The sequence below is a fragment of the Balaenoptera ricei genome, chromosome 5 (assembly GCF_028023285.1).
Source record: "Balaenoptera ricei isolate mBalRic1 chromosome 5, mBalRic1.hap2, whole genome shotgun sequence".
In the NCBI taxonomy this organism is placed as follows: domain Eukaryota; kingdom Metazoa; phylum Chordata; class Mammalia; order Artiodactyla; family Balaenopteridae; genus Balaenoptera; species Balaenoptera ricei.
Genome location: NC_082643.1, coordinates 139098945 through 139122155, shown reverse-complemented (window position 1 = coordinate 139122155; position 23211 = coordinate 139098945). Strand labels below are relative to the sequence as shown.

Sequence of the window (23211 nt, the reverse complement as noted above, 5' to 3'; positions counted from 1 at the left end):
ACAGCGGCTACCACTGTTGATCGTCCCCATGCTGCACTGTGAGCTATTTACAGCAGGATTCCCATCTGATTCCCTTGAGCCCTAAGAGTTAGGAAATGAATAGTTGTACCTCTTTTAAACCTCACAATAAATGATATAATCCCAGTTCTACAGGGAGGGAATCAATGCTGAGAGCAATTAAATGACTTGCCCAAGGTCACAGCCAATGAGAAACATGACATGTTTTAAGTTTTTAAAAAATTTTATTGGAGTATAGTTGATTTACAATGTTGTGTTAGTTTCAGGTGTACAGCAACGTGATTCAGTTATACATATACCTATATTCATTCTTTTTCAGAGTCTTTTTCCATATAGGTTATTACAGAATATTGAGCAGAGTTCCCTGTGCTCTACAGTAGGTCCTTGTTGGTTATCTGTTTTATACATAGTAGTGTCTGTGTGTTAATCTCAAGCTCCTAATTAATCCCTCCCCCTGACATGTTTTACATTTTATTACAGAAAACTTCGGGGCTTCCCTGGTGGCGCAGTGGTTAAGAATCCGCCTGCCAATGCAGGGGACACGGGTCGAGCCCTGGTCCGGGAAGATCCCACATGCCGCGGAGCAACTAAGCCCGTGCGCCACAACTACTGAGCCTGCGCTCTAGAGCCCACAAGCCACAACTACTGAAGCCCGCGTGCCACAACTACTGAAGACGGCGCGCCTAGAGCCCGTGCTCCACAACAAGAGAAGCCACCGCAGTGAGAAGCCCGCGCACCGCAACAGAGTAGCCCCCGCTCGCAGCAACTAGAGAAAGCCCGCGCGCAGGAACGAAGACCCAACGCAACCAAAAATAAATTAATTAATTTAAAGAAAAACAAAAAAAACCCCAAATATGACATGCAGGCAGCACTGCACTTGGGACACCACGGGCTCCAGCCCCGGGATCTCAGGGACGCCGCAGGCTCCAGTCCTCCGTCCTGGCGGAGAGACAGCAGGCCAGGCAGTGCTGAAGCAGGGGCCACGCCAGAGCTCCCAGGGCGCCTCGCTGCAGGGACAGCAGCTGAGGGACACCTCCTCTTCCAGCACCTCGGGTCCTTCGTGGCACATGATACGGTAGCACTGACCTTTGACAGATTAACGAAAACATTTGGATTTATGAGCTTTGGCTGTGTCCCCAGAGCCTTCCTCGGTGCTGTTCTTATCTTGTTATGCTTTGTGTTTTACTCTGATAAAACTGAAGGTGAAAGAAGAGCGCAAACAGAAAACAACACACACCCAATTCCCCTCACCCAGCATCAACGCCTTCCTGGGTTTTGGTTTTCGCGTTAATAAAACTCACAGGTAGCGACGGAGTCCCCTCCGGCCACCAGCCCTCGCCCCTTCCCCCTCCTCCGCCGCCGCGGAGCCACAGGCAGGACGGGCGGTGCTCCCCTAACACTGTTTTAACCGACTTTTCTAAAGTCCTGCGGTTGCCCGTGGACGTGCTTTTGTCCTTGGCCTATTTGCATTTAGCCCACACTGAGCGCCCGGTGCCCGGTACTGTTCCAGGAGTTCGCGCTGCAAGTGAGAACGGGGCAAATGCCAGGCCCAACTCACCGCCGACACCCAGAGGAAAGGGCGGCTCGAAAGCTGCAACGCGCGACCAGACGGGAAAACCGACTAGCCCCTCTCTGCGCTCTCAAGCTCGCACTTCCGGCGCCCCACCCCCATGCTCCCTCCCTATTGGTTCTTCCTTTGACCACGCCCCTCCGCGGAGAATCTCCTCCCACGGTTTCCTTCACCTTTCACCTCCTCACCTTCTCGGGATCTGGAAGGCCTCAGACCCCGCCCACCGGGGGAGGGGAGAGTGCGCCTCCAAGACCTGCAATTAGTGGTGAGTATGATCTGTCCATCAGAGGAGAAGCGGTGGTGGATTGGCTGAGGGGAAGTAGTTGGGCGGGGAAGGAAGCACAGAGTCTGCGCGAGTGTCCTGGTGGCCGAGGGGACGGGCCAGCCGCCTCAGCGCATGCCCCGTGCGCGCGCAGTGCCGGCGGCAGTGATGGCGGCTCGGTGTGTGAGGCTGGCGCGGCACAACCTCCCGGCTTTGGCGTTGTCTCTCAGGTAAGGGGCGCCGGCTGCCTGGGCTGAGGAAGGGCGCGGTGCGCGTGCCGCCCCCGTCCCCTCCGACCCGAGCCCTGCCCGGCTCCGGCCCGGGCGCTGTGGGCGGCGGTTCCCCAACGCGGGGCGCGGACACCGCGGGACTGCCCTGCGGCCTCGCTGCCCGTGCTGCCCGCGGGGCGGGCCCTGGGAGGGTGGGACGGCGCCCCGCGCGAGCCCGAGGCCGCGCCGAGCCGCCCGCGAGCCCAGGCCGGCACGAGGCGGCCGCGTGTGCGGGTCCCCGGGGCGCGGGGCGGCGGCGCGCTGGCTCCTTCCGGTCGGCCCGAGTCCTCGTCCACCTCCGCGTGCACCGGAGCCTGAGGTCAGAAGGGCAGCGGCGCCTGCCCCGCCGTGGGGACAGCGGCTTATTTCGACAAGAGCGGTGACTCCGCGGCGGGGGTCACGAGGCAGTGCCCTCACCTTGGCTTTTCTTCTTTCGTGTTTTTTTTTAAGCCTGCGGTTTCTGCTTTTTCACAGTCCAGCATCGTAAGTTAGTTTAGCGAGTGCTTAGCACCTTCTGCGTTGGGGGAGCTTCCCAGAACCAGGTTATCTGGTAGAAGACAGGCTGGGTAGAAGGTGCGCAGAGCAGGAGCTGGACTTTCCCCGCAGGAGCTGCTTGAGTGATGGGGAGAGCGGGCCGGGCAGCGGGGACTACGGTAGTGCGCGGGGATGCAGCTGCGATTCCAGCCCGATACAAGGTGTAGAACTGTGTGGGAACAAGCCCACCTGGAAAGCCCGAGTGAAAAGGCCTCTTTGCTCAAGTAATTTGTGATTTTTTTGTATCTGGAATTAATTGCCAGGACAGCGTGAATTTCTGCTCTGAGAGCTGGTTTTGTGGAAAGAGGTTCAAGTTGGGGAGTCTAGAGAGCTGAATTGTATGCGTAGCTTTCGGAGTAACTGAGCCCCCGGAGCCTCCGTCTCCCTCCCTGAAAAGCAAAGCAAGACTCGCTCTGGCTGCTGCGGAAGCCTCTGGCGCTCCAGGGGGGTCGGTAGAGCGGAGGTGACCTGCAGAAGGGCGGTGACTGTCGCACCCAGAGGTCAGGACATCTAGGAAGAAAGGCAGGCTTCACAACAGCACACTCAGTTTTCAGATTATCAGGGTTTTTTTTCATCACAAAAGTAAAAATAACAGTAAAAAGTTATTGCATTTCAACCCCAGGGTAACAGACTAATGAATCCTCTTATTGCTTTCTGCGGGCCTCAGACACATGTACCTACACAGGATTTCTGGTTTGAGTTTATAAAAGCAGGGTCGTGTTTTGTGCATTTCTCTAAGTTGCATTTCTTCTTGCACAGTACACCCGTGGTGTAGCCAAAAGATGGCAGTTTAACATATTCTATTTGGTAGCTGCTCAGTATTCCAGATCACGGAAGCAACAGCTTGTTCAGCCATCTCCTTCTGACCAGCGATCTGTTTCCGGTTGCTGTAAACATCCTTGTACATATGTTCTGTGTACTCCTAGCTTTCCTGTTCATCGAGGCAGTTTTTTTTAATCTGGGAAGAAATCGCATGTGGTTTATTTTCAGGTTGGACTGTGGCATAATTAAGAGCTCCACTGGACCTGGTGCAGAGATGTGTATCATTCCTTAATGGCTTTGTGGCCTTGAGTTTATCACTTAACCTTTTTCATGTGGGGATCAGATTGGGTAATACTTTAAGTCTCTTGCAACATTAGTTTTAGAGCTCTTTGTATTTCCCCTGTACATACCATCCCCATGCTTTTCCAACCTCCATGCCTTTGTCCAAGCCCTTCCCTCTTCCTGAAGTGGGTCTGTCTCGTCCATTCCTGACTCTATGTGAACTCTTACTTATCCTTCAAAGCCCCGCTGCACAAACCGTTTCATTGCCTTCCATTTCCCCAAAGCTAGAAGTATTCTACTCTGAGCCTCCCAAAGTGCATGGTTCCTCTTTCATCACTTTCAACCTCACATTATGGTTCTTTGTGTGTAGATATCTTTTTTGCATGACCCAAGTACCCTGTGGGCAAGATCTCTGCCCCTTAGCTTTGTAATCAGCATCAGCACTGGGCCTCACCTCCAGTAGTAGCTACTGCATTGCTATGTGGTGGGGTCTGGATGACCATATCTCAGAAGGAGATGTTTAAAGTGGGGAGAAGAGGAGGTTAGTACCATAGCCTTGGTACACTGACATACTAGTTTAGGCATGTGTTGCAGAAGACTTTATATCAACAAACAGCTTCTATACGTCATATGCAGTTTGCCTTTATTGGATCTAGAGTAAATCCTCTCTCCCCCATGAGTCAGTAGCAAATAGTTTTAAATCCGCTCTGATTTCTGAAGTCATACATCTGACTTTACGAAGCAGAAAAACCATGATCTTAACTTCTAGCATGTGGACTTGTCTTTAGGTCCTCTCCTCGGCTGCTGTGCACAGCTACAAAGCAGAAGAACAATGGCCAGAACTTGGAGGAGGACGTGGCTCAGAATGAACAGAAGACAGATCTGCCCTCTGCAGAGAAGACACTGATGGAAGAGAAGGCCAAGCTGGAAGAGCAGCTGAAGGAGACCATGGTAAGGCTGCGGGCTCTCTTGGGGAGCGTGGTCTTTCGAACTCCAGGTGAGCCTTTTCCGAGGACGTCTGGCCAGCCTCCGTGACGACAGAGACGGAAGCCGGACAAATCCCATCATTGTCCAAGGACTACGGCTGGGTCCTACAACAAGTTACTACCAGAGAAGGGATAGAACCCAAATCCTGTGTGGCTCTGGTTGTCATGAGGGTCATCTCTGTGTGCTACCTAGGTTATATTGAATTAAGGCTTAAAATGGTCTTTACAGGTGAGGACTATTCAGTAGGGCCCTTTAAGCTGGTCTTAGGGAAGGACAAGGGTGGGGGGCAGAGGTACGGCCACGTGGTGCTCTCCTAGGGAGGTAGGAGTTTTATGAACTGATTAGTAATATGGATTATGATCCCATGTGGAAAAGCATGAGTGGCACAAATTGAGCTCTATAAGCATTTAAGAATGATAATATCAAATACTGTGTGTTGGGGCTGTTTTAATCCCTTTATTTATATTAGTTCTCACAACAACCCTGTGAGTCAACCGTTAATATCCCTGTTTACAGATGAGGAAACTGAGGTCCAGGACGGTTTGGTAAACTTCCAAAGGTCACCTGGCCACTGAGTGGCAGGGCGAGGGCCTGAGCCTGGGAGGCCTTGCTCTTAACCACGGCATTGGACTCGCCTGAAGGCTGAACACAGTAACCTGGTGCACATGAAAAATAGAAATTCCAGGAGATGGATGAGATTACAGGAAAAGCTGGTTCAAAATGAGGAAGATACCAGAATTCAGATGATTAGTACACAATAAACGTTTCAGCTGAATCATATCTGGGCAATGTTAACAATACCAAAGGTTCATTGATGGGGTTTTTCCTCTTCTGTGGCGTAGAGGCCAAAGCTGTCCACTCAGGTTCGTTGTTCTCCTAAACCTCTCTTCAGGGTGTGGGAACTGAGGCGGGTCAGCCCCTAACCGGGGTTCTAGGATTCCCTTAAGTTGGAGACTCTGCTGAGGAATGAATGAATGGTCCTTCCTTGAGGAGAACCATTGGAACCACGAGAAACTAGAAGCTTTTCCTTGTCCTTTCCCCAGCTATACACTGAGAGAGAATGGCCTTGGGGGCTCCATGAATATGCGACACCTGCCCATCTTATTCCCCACTTGGTGGAAATAGTGACGCAGGTTAATTTGTTTCTGTTTATTAAGCAGCAGCTGTCTAACCCAGAATCTCAAACGTGATGATAGCTGTTACTTGTGTTTTGACTTGGAGTTTATTATATCAGATTTGCTTTCCTATGAATTTGTTCCATATTTAATTCATGTGAATCAGTCTTTCTTTCTCCCTTTCTTTTTTTTAAGGAAAAATATAAGCGAGCTTTAGCAGATAGTGAGAACTTGCGGCAGAGGAGCCAAAAATTGGTGGAGGAGGCGAAACTATATGGTAACTTTCAACATTATATGATATTGATCGTGGGGAAACATGGGGCAAGGAAGGGGGGTATCAGAGTGCCAGGCAAAGTGATTAGCCCCGTGAGGAGGTGGGGAGCCTGCTGGTTGCACCCCCTCCAGTTTCTGAGATGGGTCAGCCGTTGTCTAGAAGGAGCACAATTGCCCTTATGACTCGCACTTGGAGTGGTGAGCGTGATTCCTTCAATGAGGAGCGTATCGTTTGCTCTTCCACACACAGACCTCAGTGTGAGCCTGCAGGTAACTAGGAGGTCCGCTCTGTGAGGCTCAGTTCCTTAGCTGGAGCAGCCCTAACATTGGTCTCACTTAGGACCTCCTCAGACGCTGTCTGCATTGTCACCTTTGTATGTTTCTGTCATCATCCTTCCCGTTTTTACAGTCGAGATCAGTGAGGCTGAAATGACTTGCCATTCAGCACAAACCTGGTAATGGCGCTGGCACTGAGGCTCGTCTCCCAACCCCAGATGTGTTGTGTTGATTACCCAGGCTACCATTTGAGTACCTATGGGGACGGAGCTTCCGGTCCCCTTGTTGTAGATGCAGAACCTCAGGTTCACAGTAAGACCTTAGGTGCTCACAGTGGAAACTATTGATAAGATCCGAGTTCAACACAGAGAACAAATCTTTTTTTTTTTTAATTTTATTGAAGTCTAGTTGATGTACAATGTTGTTAATTTCTGCTGTACAGCAAAGTGATTCAGTTATATATATTCCTTTTTTTATATTCTTTTCCATTTTGGTTTATCACAGGATATTGAATGTAATTCCCTGTGCTCTACAGTAGGACCTTGTTGTTTATCCATTCCATATATAGTAGTTTGCATCTGCTCATCCCAGACTCCCACTCCATCCCTTCCCCACCCCCCTGCCTTGGCAACCACAAGTCTGTTCTCTGTGCCTGTGATTCTGTTTCTGTTTCATAGATAGGTTCATTTGTGCCATACTTTAGATTCCACATATAAGTGATGTCATATGGTATTTGTCTTTCTCTTTCTGACTTACTTCACTTGGTATGATAATCTCTAGTTGCATCTGTGTTGCTTCAAATGGCATAATTTCGTTCTTTTTTTTATGGCTGAGTCATATTCCATTGAATATACATATATACCACATTTTTTTATCCATTCATCTGTCTGAACATTTCTATGTTTCCATGTCTTGGCTATTGTAAGTAGTGCAGCTGTGAACATAGGAGTGCATGTATCTTTTTGAATTATGGTTTTGTCTGGATGTATGCCCAGGAGTGGGATTGCTGGATCATATGGCAACTCTAGTTTTAGTTTTTTGCGGAACCTCCATACTGTTCTCCATAGTAGCTGTACCAATTTACATTCCCACCAACAGTATGGGAGTGTTCCCCTTTCTCCACACCCTCTCCAGCATTTGTTATTTGTAGACTTTTTAATGGTGGCCACTCTGACTGGTGTGAGGTGGTACCTCATTGTAGTTTTGATTTGCATTTCTCTAATAATTAACAATGTTGAGCATCTTTTCATGTGCTTATTGGCCATCTGTATGTCTTCTTTGGAGAAATGTCTATTTTGGTCTTTTGCCCGTTTTTTGATTGAGTTGTTTGGTTTTTTGTTATTGAGTTTTATGAGCTGTTTGTATATTTTGGAAATTAAGCCCTTGTAGGTTGCATCATTTGCAAATATTTTCTCCCGGTCTGTATGTTGTCTTTTTGTTTTGTTTATAGTTTCCTTTGCTGTGCTAAAGCTTATAAGTTTGATAGGACCCATTTGTTTATTTTTGCTTTTATCTCTATTGCCTTGGGAGACTGACCTGAGAAAACATTGGTACAATTTATGTCAGAAAATGTTTTGCCTATGTTCTCTTGTAGGAGTTTTACGGTGTCTTGTCTTATATTTAGGTCTTTAAGCCTTTTTTTTTTTTTTTCACACACACACACACACTGTATTTTATTTTTACAAGATATAAATAGACTGACACCAAGCATTGTACATGGATGACCACAACAAAAGCAACAATGATTGCAATTACCAAACCTGAAACACACTCATACTATGTTATAATATTGACATTCAGTCCAGTAATCCTCCACTGTAACAGCTCCTTTACTTTGCAGTGAAAATTGATTTGTATATTCTTTGCCTCTGAGACCTTGTGGGATTTTTTTTTTTTTAATTCAGACAGAAAGTCACAAAAATTATACTCATCCTCATCAGTTCACTCAGTCCCCTGTAATTAAATTTTTTTTTTCATCTTGATCTTTTGTTAGCACTTTTTTGAGTTCATCAGTTTTTCATTAGAGTTCTGAAAATGCTTATTCATTCAGTTCAGCAGTACAGTCAGTTACCAGAAACCTGTACTTGTCAGAGTCTTTTCCATGAATTTCTTGAAGATGAAACCCTTTTATAGGAACATATTTGCAAAAGCATCAGAGTACACCCGGAACTGTCTGTAAATGACAAAAGACTTAAAAATGACCACGGTTAAAGATTTGATGAAAGTTCATAATAATGCAATTGACAAGGAAATTTAGTTATTTCTGAGATATACATTTTAAAGTAGTAACTAGAATTATGACTTATAACATTACACCAGAACATATAAGATTTTTAGAAATTTCATGTAATGTCTGAAACATTTATATTAACATATGTCCATACAAATAACCCAATGAAAGTTTAGTATTAGTTGTTTTGTTTGTTTGTTTTTTTATACTGCAGGTTCTTATTAGGCATCAATTTTATACACATCAGTGTATACATGTCAATCCCAATCACCCAGTTCAGCACACCACCATCCCCACCCCACCGCAGTTTTCCCCCCTTGGTGTCCATATGTCCATTCTCTACATCTGTGTCTCAACTTCTGCCCTGCAAACCGGCTCATCTGTACCATTTTTCTAGGTTCCACATACATGCATTAATATATGATATTTGTTTTTCTCTTTCTGACTTACTTCACTCTGTATGACAGTCTCTAGATCCATCCACTTCTCAACAAATGACTCAATTTCGTTCCTTTTTATGGCTGAGTAATATTCCATTGTGTATATGTACCACAACTTCTTTATCCATTCGTCTGTTGATGGGCATTTAGGTTGCTTCCATGACCTATTGTAAATAGTGCTGCAATGAACATTCGGGTGCATGTGTCTTTTTGAATTACCGTTTTCTCTGGGTATATGCCCAGTAGTGGGATTGCTGGGTCATATGGTAATTCTATTTTTAGTTTTTTAAGGAACCTCCATATTGCTCTCCATAGTGGCTGTATCAATTTACATTCCCAGCAACAGTGCAAGAGGGTTCCCTTTTCTCCACACCCTCTCCAGCATTTGTTGTTTGTAGATTTTCTGATGATGCCCATTCTAACAGGAGTGAGGTGATACCTCATTGTAGTTTTGATTTGCATTTCTCTAATAATTAGTGATGTTGAGCATCTTTTCATGTGCTTCGTGGCCGTCTGTATGTCTTCTTTGGAGAAATGTCTATTTAGGTCTTCTGCCCATTTTTGGATTGGGGTGTTTGTTTCTTTAATATTGAGCTGAATGAGCTGTTTATATATTTTGGAGATTAATCCTTTGTCCGTTGATTCGTTTGCAAATATTTTCTCCCATTCTGAGGGTTGTCTTTTCATCTTGTTTATGGTTTCCTTTGCTGTGCAAAAGCTTTGAAGTTTCATTAGTTTCCATTTGTTTATTTTTGTTTTTATTTCCATTACTCTAGGAGGTGGATCAAAAAAAATCTTGCTATGATTTATGTCAAAGAGTGTTCTTCCTATGTTTTCCTCTAAGAGTTTTATAGTGTCCAGTCTTATATTTAGGTCTCTAATCCATTTTGAGTTTATTTTTGTGTATGGTGTTAGGGAGTATTCTAATTTCATTCTTTTACATGTAGCTGTCCAGTTTTCCCAGCACCACTTATTGAAGAGACTGTCTTTTCTCCATTGTATATCTTTGCCTCCTTTGTCATAGATTAGTTGACCATAGGTGCGTGGGTTAATCTCTGGGCTTTCTATCTTGTTCCATTGATCTGTGTTTCTGTTTTTGTGCCAGTACCATATTGTCTTGATTACTGTAGCTTTGTAGTATAGTCTGAAGTCAGGGAGTCTGATTCCTCCAGCTCCATTTTTTTCCCTCAAGACTGCTTTGGCTATTCAGGGTCTTTTGTGACTCCATACAAATTTTAAGATGATTTGTTCTAGCTCCGTAAAAAATGCCATTGGTAATTTGTTAGGGATGGCATTGAATCTGTAGATTGCTTTGGGTAGTATACTCATTTTCACAATGTTGATTCTTCCAATCCAAGAACATGGTATGTCTTTCCATCTGTTGGTATCATCTTTAATTTCTTTCATCAGTGTCTTATAGTTTTCTGCATACAGGTCTTTTGTCTCCCTAGGTAGGTTTATTCCTAGGTATTTTATTCTTTTTGTTGCAATGGTAAATGGGAGTGTTTCCATAATTTCTCTTTCAGATTTTTCATCATTAGTGTATAGGAATGCAAGAGATTTCTGTGCATTAATTTTGTATCCTGCAACTTTACCATATTCATTAATTAGCTCTAGTAGTTTTCTGGTGGCAGTTTTAGGATTCTCTATGTATAGTATCGTGTCATCCGCAAACAGTGACAGTTTTACTTCTTCTTTTCCAATTTGTATTCCTTTTATTTCTTTTTCCTCTCTGATTGCTGTGGCTAGGACTTCCAGAACTATGTTGAATAATAGTGGTGAGAGTGGACATCCTTGTCTCGTTCCTGATCTTAGAGGAAATGCTTTCAGTTTTTCACCATTGAGAATGATGTTTGCTGTGGGTTTGTCACATATGGCCTTTATTATGTTGAGGTAGGTTCCCTCTATGCCCACTTTCTGGAGAATTTTTATCATAAATGGGTGTTGAATTTTGTCAAAAGCTTTTTCTGCATCTATTGAGATGATCATATGGTTTTTCTTCTTCAGTTTGTTAATATGGTGTATCACATTGATTGATTTGTGTATATTGAAGAATCCTTGCATCCCTGGGATAAATCCCACTTGATCGTGGTGTATGATCCTTTTAATGTGTTGTTGGATTCTGTTTGCTAGTATTTTGTTGATGATTTTTGCATCTATATTCATCAGTGATATTGGTCTGTAATTTTCTGTTTTTGTAGTGTCTTTGTCTGGTTTTGGTATCAGGGTGATGGTGGCCTCATAGAATGAGTTTGGGAGTGTTCCTTCCTCTGCAATTTTTTGGAAGAGTTTGAGAAGGATAGGTGTTAGCTCTTCTCTAAATGTTTGATAGAATTCACCTGTGAAGCCATCTGGTCCTGGACTTTTGTTTGTTGGAAGATTTTTAATCACAGTTTCAATTTCATTACTTGTGATTGGTCTGTTCATATTTTCTATTTCTTCCTGGTTCAGTCTTGGAAGGTTATACCTTTCTAAAAATTTGTCCATTTCTTCCAGGTTGTCCATTTTATTGGCATAAAGTTGCTTGTAGTAGTCTCTTAGGATGCTTTGTATTTCTGCGGTGTCTGTTGTAACTTCTCCTTTTTCATTTCTGATTTTATTGATTTGAGTCCTCTCCCTCTTTTTCTTGATGAGTCTGGCTAATGGCTTATCAATTTTGTTTATCTTCTCAAAGAACCAACTTTTAGTTTTATTGATCTTTGCTATTGTTTTCTTTGTTTCTATTTCATTTATTTCTGCTCTGATCTTTATGATTTCTTTCCTTCTGCTAACTTTGGGTTTTGTTTGTTCTTCTTTCTCTAGTTTCTTTAGGTGTAAGGTTAGATTGTTTACTTGAGATTTTTCTTGTTTCTTGAGATAGGCTTGTATAGCTATAAACTTCCCTCTTAGAACTGCTTTTGCTGCATCCCATAGGTTTTGGGTCGTCGTCTTTTCATTGTCATTTGTCTCTAGGTATTTTTTGATTTCCTCTTTGATTTCTTCAGTGATCTCTTGGTTATTTAGTAACGTATTATTTAGCCTCCATGTGTTTGTCTTTTTTACGTTTTTTTCCCTGTAATTCATTTCTAATCTCATAGCGTTGTGGTCAGAAAAGATGCTTGATATGATTTCAATTTTCTTAAATTTACTGAGGCTTGATTTGTGACCCAAGATGTGATCTATCCTGGAGAATGTTCCGTGCACACTTGAGAAGAACATGTAATCTGCTGTTTTTGGATGGAATGTCCTATATATATCAATTAAATCTAACTGGTCTATTGTGTCATTTAAAGCTTCTGTTTCCTTATTTTCATTTTGGATGATCTGTCCATTGGTGTAAGTGAGGTGTTAAAGTCCCCCACTATTATTGTGTTACTGTCATTTTCCTCTTTTATAGCTGTTAGCAGTTGCCTTATGTATTGAGGTGCTCCTATGTTGGGTGCATATATATTTATAATTGTTATATCTTCTTCTTGGATTGACCCCTTGATCATTATGTAGTGTCCTTCCTTGTCTCTTGTAACATTCTTTATTTTAAAGTCTATTTTATCTGATATGAGTATAGCTACTCCAGCTTTCTTTTGATTTCCATTTGCATGGAATATCTTTTTCCATCCCCTCACTTTCAGTCTGTATGTGTCCCTAGGTCTAAAGTGGGTCTCTTGTAGACAGCATATATATGGGTCTTGTTTTTGTATCCATTCAGCCAGTCTGTGTCTTTTGGTTGGGGCATTTAATCCATTCACGTTTAAGGTAATTATCGATATGTATGTTCCTATGACCATTTTCTTAATTGTTTTGGGTTTGTTTTTGTAGGCCCTTTTCTTCTCTTGTGTTTCCCACTTAGAGAAGTTCCTTTAGCATTTGTTGTAGAGCTGGTTTGGTGGTGCTGAATTCTCGTAGCTTTTGCTTGTCTGTAAAGCTTTTGACTTCTCCATCGAATCTAAATGAGATCCTTGCCGGGTAGAGTAATCTTGGTTGTAGGTTCTTCCCTTTCATCACTTTAAGTATATCATGCCACTCCCTTCTGGCTTGTAGAGTTTCTGCTGAGAAATCAGCTGTTAACCTTATGGGAGTTCCCTTGTATGTTATTTGTCGTTTTTCCCTTGCTGCTTTCAATAATTTTTCTTTGTCTTTAATTTTTGCCACTTTGATTACTATGTGTCTCGGCGTGTTTCTCCTTGGGTTTATCCTGTATGGGACTCTCTGCGCTTCCTGGACTTGGGTGGCTATTTCCTTTCCCATGTTAGGGAAGTTTTCGACTATAATCTCTTCAGATATTTTCTCTGGTCCTTTCTCTCTCTCTTCTCCTTCTGGGACCCCTATAATGCGAATGTTGTTGCGTTTAATGTTGTCCCAGAGGTCTCTTAGGCTGTCTTCATTTCTTTTCATTCTTTTTTCTTTAGTCTGTTCTGCAGCAGTGAATTCCACCATTCTGTCTTCCAGGTCACTTATCCGTTCTTCTGCCTCAGTTATTCTGCTATTGATTCCTTCTAGTGTAGTTTTCATTTCAGTTATTGTATTGGTCATCTCTGTTTGTTTGCTCCTTAATTCTTCTAGGTCTTTGTTAATCATTTCTTGCATCTTCTCAATCTTTGCCTCCATTCTTATTCCGAGGTCCTGGATCATCTTCACTATCATTATTCTGAATTCTTTCTCTGGAAGGTTGCCTATCTCCACTTCATTTAGTTGTTTTTCTGGGGTTTTTTCTTGTTCCTTCATCCTGGTACATAGCCCTCTGCCTTTTCATCTTGTCTATCTTTCTGTAACTGTGGTTTTTGGTCCACAGGCTGCAGGATTGTAGTTTTTCTTGCTTCTGCTGTCTGCCCTCTGGTGGTTGAGGCTATCTAAGAGGCTTGATGGGAGGCTCTGGTGGTGGGTAGAGCTGACTGTTGCTGTGGCGGTCAGAGCTCAGTAAAACTTTAATCCACTTGACTGTTGATGGGTGGGGCTGGGTTCCCTCCCTGTTGGTTGTTTTGCCTGAGGCAACCCAACACTGGAGCCTACCTGGGCTCTTTGGTGGGGTTAATGGCAGACTCTGGGAGGGCTCACGCCAAGGAGCACTTCCCAGAACCTCCGCTGCCAGTGTCCTTGTCCCCACGGTGAAACAGAGCCACCCCCCGCCTCTGCAGGAGACCCCCCCAACACCAGCAGGTAGGTCTGGTTCAGTCTCCCCCAGGGTCACTGCTCCTTCCCCTGGGTCCCGATGCGCACACTACTTTGTGTGTGCCCTCCAAGAGTGGGGCCTCTGTTTCCCCCAGTCCTGTAGAAGTCCTGCAATCAATTCCCACTAGGCTTCAAAGTCTGATTCTCTATGAATTCCTCCTCCCGTTGCCGGACCCCCAGGTTGGGAAGCCTGACGTGGGGCTCAGAAGCTTCACTCCAGTGGGTGGACTTCTGTGGTATAAGTGTTCGCCAGTCTGTGAGTCACCCACCCAGCAGTTATGGGATTTGATTTCACTCTGATTGCGCCCCTCTCACCGTCTCACTGTGGCTTCTCCTCTGTCCTTGGACGTGGGGTATCCTCCTTGGTGAAGTCCAGGGTCTTCCTGTCAATGATTGTCCAGCAGCCAGTTGTGATTCTGGTGCTCTCGCAAGAGGGAGTGAGAGCACGTCCTTCTACTCCGCCATCTTGGTTAATCCTTTAAGCCATTTTGAGTTTATTTGTGTGTATGGTGAGAGGTTGTGTTCTAACTTCATTGATTGACCTGTGGCTATCCAACTCTCCTAACACCACTCGCTAAAGAGACTGTCTTTTCTCCATTGAATATTCTTGCCTCCTTTGTCAAAGATTAACTGACTGTAGGTGTGTGGGTTTATTGCTGGGATCTCTATTCTGTTCCATTGATCTATATGTTTGTCGTTGTGCCAGTACCATGCTGTTTTGATTACTGTAGCTTTGCAGTATTGTCTGAAGTCTGGGAGGGTTATGCCTCCAGCTTTGTTCTTTTTCCTCAGGATTGTTTTGGCAGTTCTGAGTTTTTTGTGGTTCCGTATAAATTTTAGGATTATTTGTTCTAGTTCTGTGGAAAATGTCATGGGTAATTTGATAGGGATCACGTTAAATCTGTAGATTGCTTTGGGTAGTATGGCCATTTTAACAATGTTAATTCTTCCAGTCCAAGAGCACAGGATATCTTTCCATTTCTTTGAATCATCTTCAGTTTCCTTTACTAATGGTTTACAGTTCTCAGCATGTAAGTCTTTCACCTCCTTGTCAGGTTTATTCCTAAGTATTATTTGATGGGATTTTAAGAGGTTTTTTTTTTTTTTTAACATTCCTTTTCTGATATTTCATTGTTAGTGTAAAGAAACGTAACCAGTTTTTGTATGTTAATCTTGTATCCTGCTATGTTGCTGAATTCCTTTATCAGTTCTAGTAGTTTTTATATGGAGTCTTTAGGGTTTTCAAAATATAGTATCATGTTATCTGCATATGACAGTTCTACCTCTTCCCTACCATTTTGGATACCTTTTATTTCTTTTTCTTGTGTGATTCCTGTGGCTAGGACTTCCAGTACTGTGTTGAATAGAAGTTGTGAAAGTGGGCATCCTTGTCTTTTTCCAGATTTTAGTGGGAAGGTTTTCAGCTTTTCACCAAAGTATTATGTTGGCTGTGTGTTTGTCGTAAATAGCTTTAATTATGTTGAGGTGTTTCCTCTATACCTACTTTCATAAGAGTTTTTATCATGAACGGTTGTTGGATTTTATCAGATGCTTTTTCTGCATCTACTGAGATGATCGTGTGGTTTTTGTCTTCTCTTTTGGTTTTTTTTTTGTTTTTTTTTTTAATTTTTATTTATTTATTTATTTATTTACGGCTGTGTTGGGTCTTCATTTCTGTGCGAGGGCTTTCTTCTAGTTGTGGCAAGCGGGGGCCACTCTTCATCGCGGTGCGCGGGCCTCTCACTATCGCGGCCTCTCTTGTTGCGGAGCACAGGCTCCAGACGCGCAGGCTCAGCAATTGTGGCTCACGGGCCCAGTTGCTCCGTGGCATGTGGGATCTTCCCAGACCAGGGCTCGAACCCATGTGCCCTGCATTGGCAGGCAGATTCTCAACCACTGCGCCACCAGGGAAGCCCTCTTCTCTTTTGTTGATGTGGTGTATCGCATTGGTTGATTTGCATATGTTGAACCATTCTTATGACCCTGGGGTGAATCCACCTTGGTCATGGTATATGATCTTTTTTATGTGTTGTTGGATTCGGTTTGCTAATATTTTGTTGAGAATTTTTGCATATGTATTCATCAAAGATATTGGCCTGTAATTTTCTTTTTTGGTGGTGTCTTTGTCTGGTTTTGGTATCAGGGTGATGGTGGCTTCATAGTGTCCTTCCTCTTCAGTCTTTTGGAAGAGTTTGAGAAGAATTGGTATAGGATCTTTGTGTGTTTGGTAGAATTCGCCTGTGAAGCCATCTGGTCCTGGACTGTTGTTTGTAGTGAGTTTTTTATTTATTTTATTTTATTTATTTTTGACTGCATTGGGTCTTCGTTGCTGCGCACGGGCTTTCTCTAGTTGTGGCGAGCGGGGGCTACTCTTCGTTGCGGTGCGCGGGCTTCTCATTGCGGTGGCTTCTCTTGTTGCGGAGCACGGGCTCTAGGCGCGTGGGCTTCAGTAGTTGCAGCATGTAGGCTCTAGGTGTGCGGGCTTCAGTAGTTGTGGTGCATGGGCTTAGTTGCTCTGCGGCATGTGGGATCTTCCCAGACCAGGGCTTGAACCCATGTCCTCCGCATTGGCAGGCGGATTCTTAACCACTGCACCACCAGGGAAGGCCCAAGGCCTGTTTTTAGTGTGGATGCCTGCCGCCTCTTTCCTCATCGTGTCCTGGCCATTATCCCCTTGATAGGAGGTGTGACTGGTGGTGTGGGGACCAGAGTCAGCACTGGATTTGAGCGGGGCCTCCTCTCTGCTCTGTGGCTGTCACAGCCCTGTTGGGGGCAGGTCCTGCTCCCTGGTTGTTGGAATAGAGGCCCCCAGATCCGCTTCTGAGCTGCCTTGTGGGGCGGGCAGGACTGGAGCGCTCCCACTGGAAGGGGAGCCACTCACCGTCCCTCCACCAGGGAGTGTGCTCTGTGATGCCATCTGTCACCCGTTGTGCGGGCTCACGAAGTTGCGCTGTTGTCACACTGCCCTCAGCCCCGCCTGCGCTGTGGGAATGCAGGCAGTCGGCCCTGGGGTCCCTCAGGTGCTCTGTGCACAAAACCACCAGCACAGATCCAGAGGTCAGGTGCCAGGACCGGAGTAGTCGTGCGCCGGGACCTGCCGTGGGAGCCGTGGGGGCAGCCCAGACCCCGGCCCTGCCTCTGTGCGTGCTCACAAAGCCCACAGCAGCGAGGGCCGGACCTGTCCCCGCCGCGGGAGCACCCGTTTCCACTCGCATGTCCCGCGCGCGCTGCTGAGTTTACAGAGTCGGCGGCAGTGGCGTGGATCATACGGCCGCGGGGAGGGGGCTCTGCTTTCAGTCTCACCTCCGCGTGTGGGCAGCCCCCTGGCACTGGCACCCCCAGAGCTCATAAAGGCGGCACCCAGCAAGAGGCTGCCATGGCGGGCCCCACCCTTCCCCTCGCGGGCCCCTTAACAACGGCGCTTCACTTCTTCTGGGAACACTCTTCGTTCCTGGATGCAGTCACCTCAACTCCTGTTCTTCTTCCTCTTTCTGGTCATCCCCTGCACTGGCTGCGTGTCTGTCGCCCTCCGCGTGTCTGGGTTCTTCAGGGCGCGGAGCAGGCCTCCCCTCCTCCTCTCGCCGTCTCCCCTGCTGACTTGCCCTCCCACGGGTCTGGATGGCATCCACGCACAGGTTCTCTTTCCAGTTCAGACATTTCTTCTGCGTTCTAGTCCTGTGTGTCTTTACCTGGATGTCTCACGGGTATTTTAAACTGGATTCTCCCCTCTGCCTGTGCTTCCTTTCTTCCTCATGTGAGTAAATGATACCGTTGCCCACCCAGGTGTTTAGGTCAGGCATGTGAACTACCCTCTCCTCCCTCAAGCCCACTCCCCTCCCTTCCAGTGAGTGGTGATGCCTGGACTCTGGTTCATCCACTTGTCTCTGCTGCCTCCGCTCTGGTCCAGGCCAGCTTCAGCTCTTGCATCCCTGCTCCACACCCCAGGCAGAGTGGCCACAGCAGACCTCTGCCCATTCCACTGCCCCATCTGGAACCTTCAGCTACTCTGGGTCTGCATCTTCCTGGTAGGCTGGCCGCCCTCAGTTCCTCCGACGCGTGGCTCCCTCCCGACTCTCCAGGCCTCAGTTCCTGGAACCTTCCTCCGCCTACCCTGCCGAACCACGTCCCTTAGGTTAATCTGTCCTCAGCACTCATGAGTGCGCCTTGTGTAAGTATGATTGTGATTGTACTTGCCACTTGTGTGACCATTTCCTGCGTGTCTCAGAGACCATACGTTCCATGTGGGCAGACATTCCCCGGGAGCTAGCACAGGGTTAATCGTTAATAGACGCTCCCATCTTTATCGGATAGGTGGAATTTTAATTTCATTTTAAAGCAGTGGGGTGAAAACCCTGTGTGAAAGGGTAAAGCCTAAAACGAGCGCTGCCTCCTTCGAAGCGCACAGCCTTCAAGACCCGAGAAGCCTTGAGTGGGCCGCGCTGGAGCCTCACGGTTGCTGCGCTGCCAGGGCCAGGGTGGGGCGGGCCAGGGGAGCTGACCCCATGTGGGCCTCTCACGCGCCCTGACCTCCTTCGTTCAGCAGCTGAAGTATTGTCTTGGAACCACAAACGTCTGTATTTATGCGAAGTTTTTTAACACGTTATTTCTTTTGTTAGGTAAAGGTTAAGGCTTGGGGTGTGTCCCGGTAACTTTTACCCCACGGTGCCAAATAATTGCTAACGTGTATTGAGTACTTAGTGTTCTAGGTGCTCTGAGTGTGTGTGGTTTTGTCCTCATAGCCTCACTGTGTTAGGTACTGTTATCCCTGTTGTATAACCAAAGAAGCTGAGACCCGGAGAGGTTAACCAGGATCACACGGGCAGTTCGGTGATGGCCAGGAATGTGGCCCCAGGCCCCATGCTCTTTAGCTGAGGCGGCCACCTGGGCCCCTTCCTGGCTCTGCTGTCTGCGGGAACGACGTGCTCCGGGGTTTGCATGTCCTCTTAGCCTGGAGCAGGACTGATGGTGGTTCTGCAGGTTTTCCGCTGCTGGTCTTTATTCCTCATTGGCTTTTGTCTAAACCCCAGAAAAGTTTGTCTGTTTTTTAATCCAGCCATTGAAATTCTAGGGCAAATTAGTGATTTGAAAAGGTGTCATTAAATAGCCCACGTGTGACATAAACAGGGCTTATAGTTTTGAGTTGCCCATGCAGTTGATACGGAATGCAAATGCTGTTCTTCTTTAACTTCGTGTAGGCATTCAGGGCTTCTGCAAGGACTTGCTGGAGGTGGCAGACATTCTGGAGAAGGCAACACAGTGTGTCCCAAAGGAGGAGATTAGAGACGATAACCCGCACCTGAAGAACCTCTACGAGGGGCTCGTGATGACTGAGGTCCAGATCCAGAAGGTGTTCAGGAAGCATGGCTTACTCCGGCTGAACCCTGTGGGGGCCAAGTTCGACCCCTACGAGCACGAGGCCTTGTTCCACACGCCGGTTGAGGGCAAGGAGCCGGGCATGGTGGCGCTCGTTAACAAAGTGGGGTACAAGCTGCACGGGCGCACCCTGAGACCCGCCCTGGTTGGGGTGGTGAAGGAGGCGTAGCGGCCCTCACGGGCTCCGGGGCTTTGTTAGGATCACTCGCTGACTCGGGCCGCTTCATCTTTTCTCGTCTGCGGGTGCGCTTGACCTTTTCCTAAACCTTGTTGCCAGGCTTTAGTGACCAGTGGCTGGACAGGAAGTAAGCCAGTTGCACAGTTGTGTTAATGAACATTCGGGAGTTACTAGTTCCACGTGCTTACGGGACAGGCCGGCGGGACGCTACTGGACCCTAGGGTATCGGGAAAAACACCGTGTCTGCTCAGACTCGGGGGACGTCAGAGTATTTCAAGTGAATAAAAGGTCTTCGGGAATCCTGCTGTTGGCTAGCTGGCTGCGCCAGCTGCACTGCGTCTCCCCGTAGCACGCGACTTCCTGGACCGCTCAGCCCCGCCACCCGTCACTCGGGGAGGGCAAGGCGAGGGGTTAAACATTTTTCTTGCTGAGAAAAGTTGTACGATGCCCTTGGTGAGGAACATATTTGAGTTCGTTCATGATCAGTTACTGGCTCGCTGCTAAGAGCGATCATCTTCTGGCTTTGGGAGATGTGAGACCCGCGGGCACACCCTAACGTCCTCGCCTCCTTATTTTGCCAGTAACTGAATTTGACACGCTCAGTTACTTTTGTCCTGTTTGTTCGTCTCTTTATAGAAAGGTTTAAATCTATACCCAACTAGTTACTAATGATCAGAAGGTACTTTCCCTAGTAAGATGGACTTTCTTAGAAATCTGAGGACTGCGTGCTTGGTATGTTTTAAATGTTAAATTTAAAATTTTATTTCAGAGGATTAAAGCCCTGTTGTTTATTTTCCTACGTTCTGCTAGCTCTGTGCTTTGGTGGAGGAGAGCAAGGAGACCCTTACTAAGCGAAGTGTGACTTAGCTTCCCGGGTCTTTGCTCACTCCTGCAGCTGTGTGCCTGACACGCGCAAACGTGTTGGCTTCTGTCCCGGGAGGGGACCGTGGGCACTCGGGAGCAGCAGCAAGGACACATGACCGGCAGGCGCTGAGCCTGTGACTCGCCGCAGGACCCTCCGTTCCTCATGTTAGGGGAAGAGTTGAGTGAGTGAGGCACTCTTATAAATGAGGGAAAAAAGTAACCTTCCACTAGCTTTGCTTCTGAGAGGTACTTCTAGGGTTAAAGGTCAACACTGTTACTTCGATTTACTGCACAAAAAAGGTGGGCAGTCGATTTGAAAGGTGTAGGTAATATTCCCATAATTAAAATTCCAATTTATACCATTTCAAGAAATTTCCCCCCTTTTTATAAATTTATTTCATTTTCGGCTGCATTGTGTCTTCGTTGTTGCGTGCAGTCTTTCTCTAGTTGCGGCGAGCGGGGGCTACTCTTTGTTGCGGTGTGCGGGCTTCTCACTGCAGTGGTTTCTCCTGTTGTGGAGCACGGGCTCTAGGCGCGCGGGCTTCAGTAGTTGTGGCACGCAGGCTCTAGAGCGCAGGCTCAGTAGTTGTGGCGCACGGGCTTAGTTGGTACACGGCACATGGGATCCTCCCGGTCCCCTGCATTGGCAAGCAGATTCTTAACCACTGCGCCACCAGGGAAGCCCGTCCCCCTTTTCTTTTAAAGCTGCTTTAAATAACTTGGTCAAGGGCATAGCCCGGAACTAAAGGCAGCAGTACAGCATATTGAGAAACAGCCGAGAGGTACGCCTGCTCTTCACACTGTGGCTGTGAGCACAGCCTTTCACCTCCCTGGACTCATCTGTAAAATGAGGGTGAATAAGAAAAGTAATTTTCGGGGCTTCCCTGGTGGCGCAGTGGTTGAGAATCTGCCTGCCAATGTGGGGGACACGGGTTCGAGCCCTGGTCTGGGAAGATCCCACATGCCGCAGAGCAACTAGGCCCGTGAGCCACAACTACTGAGCCTGCGCGTCTGGAGCCTGTGCTCCGCAACAAGAGAGGCCGCGACAGTGAGAGGCCCGTGCACCGCGATGAAGAGTGGCCCCCGCTTGCTGCAACTAGAGAAAGCCCTCGCACAGAAACGAAGACCCAACACAGCCAAAAATAAAAAAATAAAATAATTTTTTTTTAAAAGTAATTTTCAAACTAATTTCTGTGAACGTGTGCAGTCCCCTCCCATCCCTTTTCACCTAGAGCTGCGCCTGCAAAAAGGCGCTAAACCTAGAGATGGTCTCGCTTAAAGGTGATCAGCTATTATTTGTTTACTGTTTCACTCATCCACAGTCACTGCTAACAGGAAAACATTTAATTTTGTACACACTGACACTGGCAATTAAAGACCCGTGGGCCGCACCGTCGTCGAGTTCCTGGGTTTTGCGTGATCGCGGCCTGGATTCGTAGCACGGTGTAGGTGAGAGAGGCGCGCTGTCTACTCACCATCGGCTCTCCCCGCCTGGCTCCACGAGAGCTCTGGGTGTTCCGCTTCTTTCAGGGAAGGAGAGTGGCGTGAAGGGTTTTCTGCTTAACTGAAATCTATTTTAACTCCTCACAGTTTGGAGGAAAAACTGGTGTGACACGTTAGTGCCACACTATGACGTCACGGGCTGTCTGTCCCCCATCCTGATTTTGAAGGCTGGCTCATAGCATCTATGAGACTGAAAAGCTAAGGCTCCAGGGGCAGGCGGTAAAAAGCAAGCAGTGACACTATTTGGTTCTCAACCTGTTTAATATGTAAAAGGGAAATAAGAACAGTAGGCAGAGTTTCGGTTTTAATACATTCTCGGAATGTTGGCCACCCAGAGCATTATTCTGAATAGCTGATTATCTTTTGTGACTCAAAGAGTTTAAATTCTGAAAAGACCTAATTAATTCCATGGGATTATGGTGACTAATTTATCATGAGAATTAAATATAGAAATTTAAAGGCTCCGAGCTAACAGCAGGGTAAGGACTAATGTGACAGTAATAGCTGGAGTTGATGGGATAAGAGGCAACCAATCGTAAAATTACATTTCCCTTGTAACGAAGCGTTAATACTTTAACATAAATTATACATTCATTATGGTGTTTGTTTGTTTAAAAACAGTCAAGCCTAAATAAATTCTTCATACCATCAAAAAAGATACACATACTGAAAACCTGCTTAAACACAAAAGTTTTTCATTTGACAGCTCTCAGCCAGGGCCACGCACATTTACAGGGAGCTTTTGCTTCTCAAGCTTCATGAAAGTCTGGCAATCAATCATTTTATATAAAAATAAGACTAAAGTTAAAACCTCATCAAACTAGGAATCTGATGTAGAAAATCAATGACATCAGAGTAGCTAAAGCCAGTAGTTCTCAAACTTCAGCCTGCATCCCAGTCACCTGGAAGGCCAGTAAAAACACAGCTCCACGGGCCCCAGCCCTAGCGTTTCTGAGGACGGGGGCGGGGCCCGGGTACCTGAATTTCTAGCAGGTTCCCAGGGGATGCCGAGGCTGCCAGTCCAGGAACCCCAGGTGAGAACACTGGCTGGAACACCTGCGGACACGTAGCACGGTCTCCGTCTCTGCTCAGCGGTAGGCAGGACCTGCGCTCTGCCAGCCGCCGTTACC

The 23211-nt window shown here is 46.4% G+C and overlaps 1 protein-coding gene and 1 long non-coding RNA gene across 2 annotated transcripts; one reads left to right on the top strand and one right to left on the bottom strand.

Moving 5' to 3' along the window:
• Nucleotides 1–222: 222 nt before the first annotated feature.
• LOC132366685 (uncharacterized) lies at nt 223–1664 on the bottom strand. Its single transcript, XR_009503497.1, has 2 exons — nt 1577–1664; nt 223–1104 (listed from the first exon to the last, which is right to left on the bottom strand). It is a non-coding gene; the product is annotated as an uncharacterized LOC132366685 (long non-coding RNA).
• A 306-nt stretch (nt 1665–1970) lies between these two features.
• GRPEL1 (GrpE like 1, mitochondrial) lies at nt 1971–22737 on the top strand. The gene is made up of 4 exons (XM_059923649.1): nt 1971–2080; nt 4486–4648; nt 5995–6076; nt 19359–22737. The coding sequence occupies exons 1-4, from the start codon at nt 1986–1988 to the stop codon at nt 19703–19705; spliced, it is 687 nt and encodes a 228-aa protein (XP_059779632.1). The 5' UTR covers nt 1971–1985; the 3' UTR covers nt 19706–22737.
• Nucleotides 22738–23211: the final 474 nt, after the last annotated feature.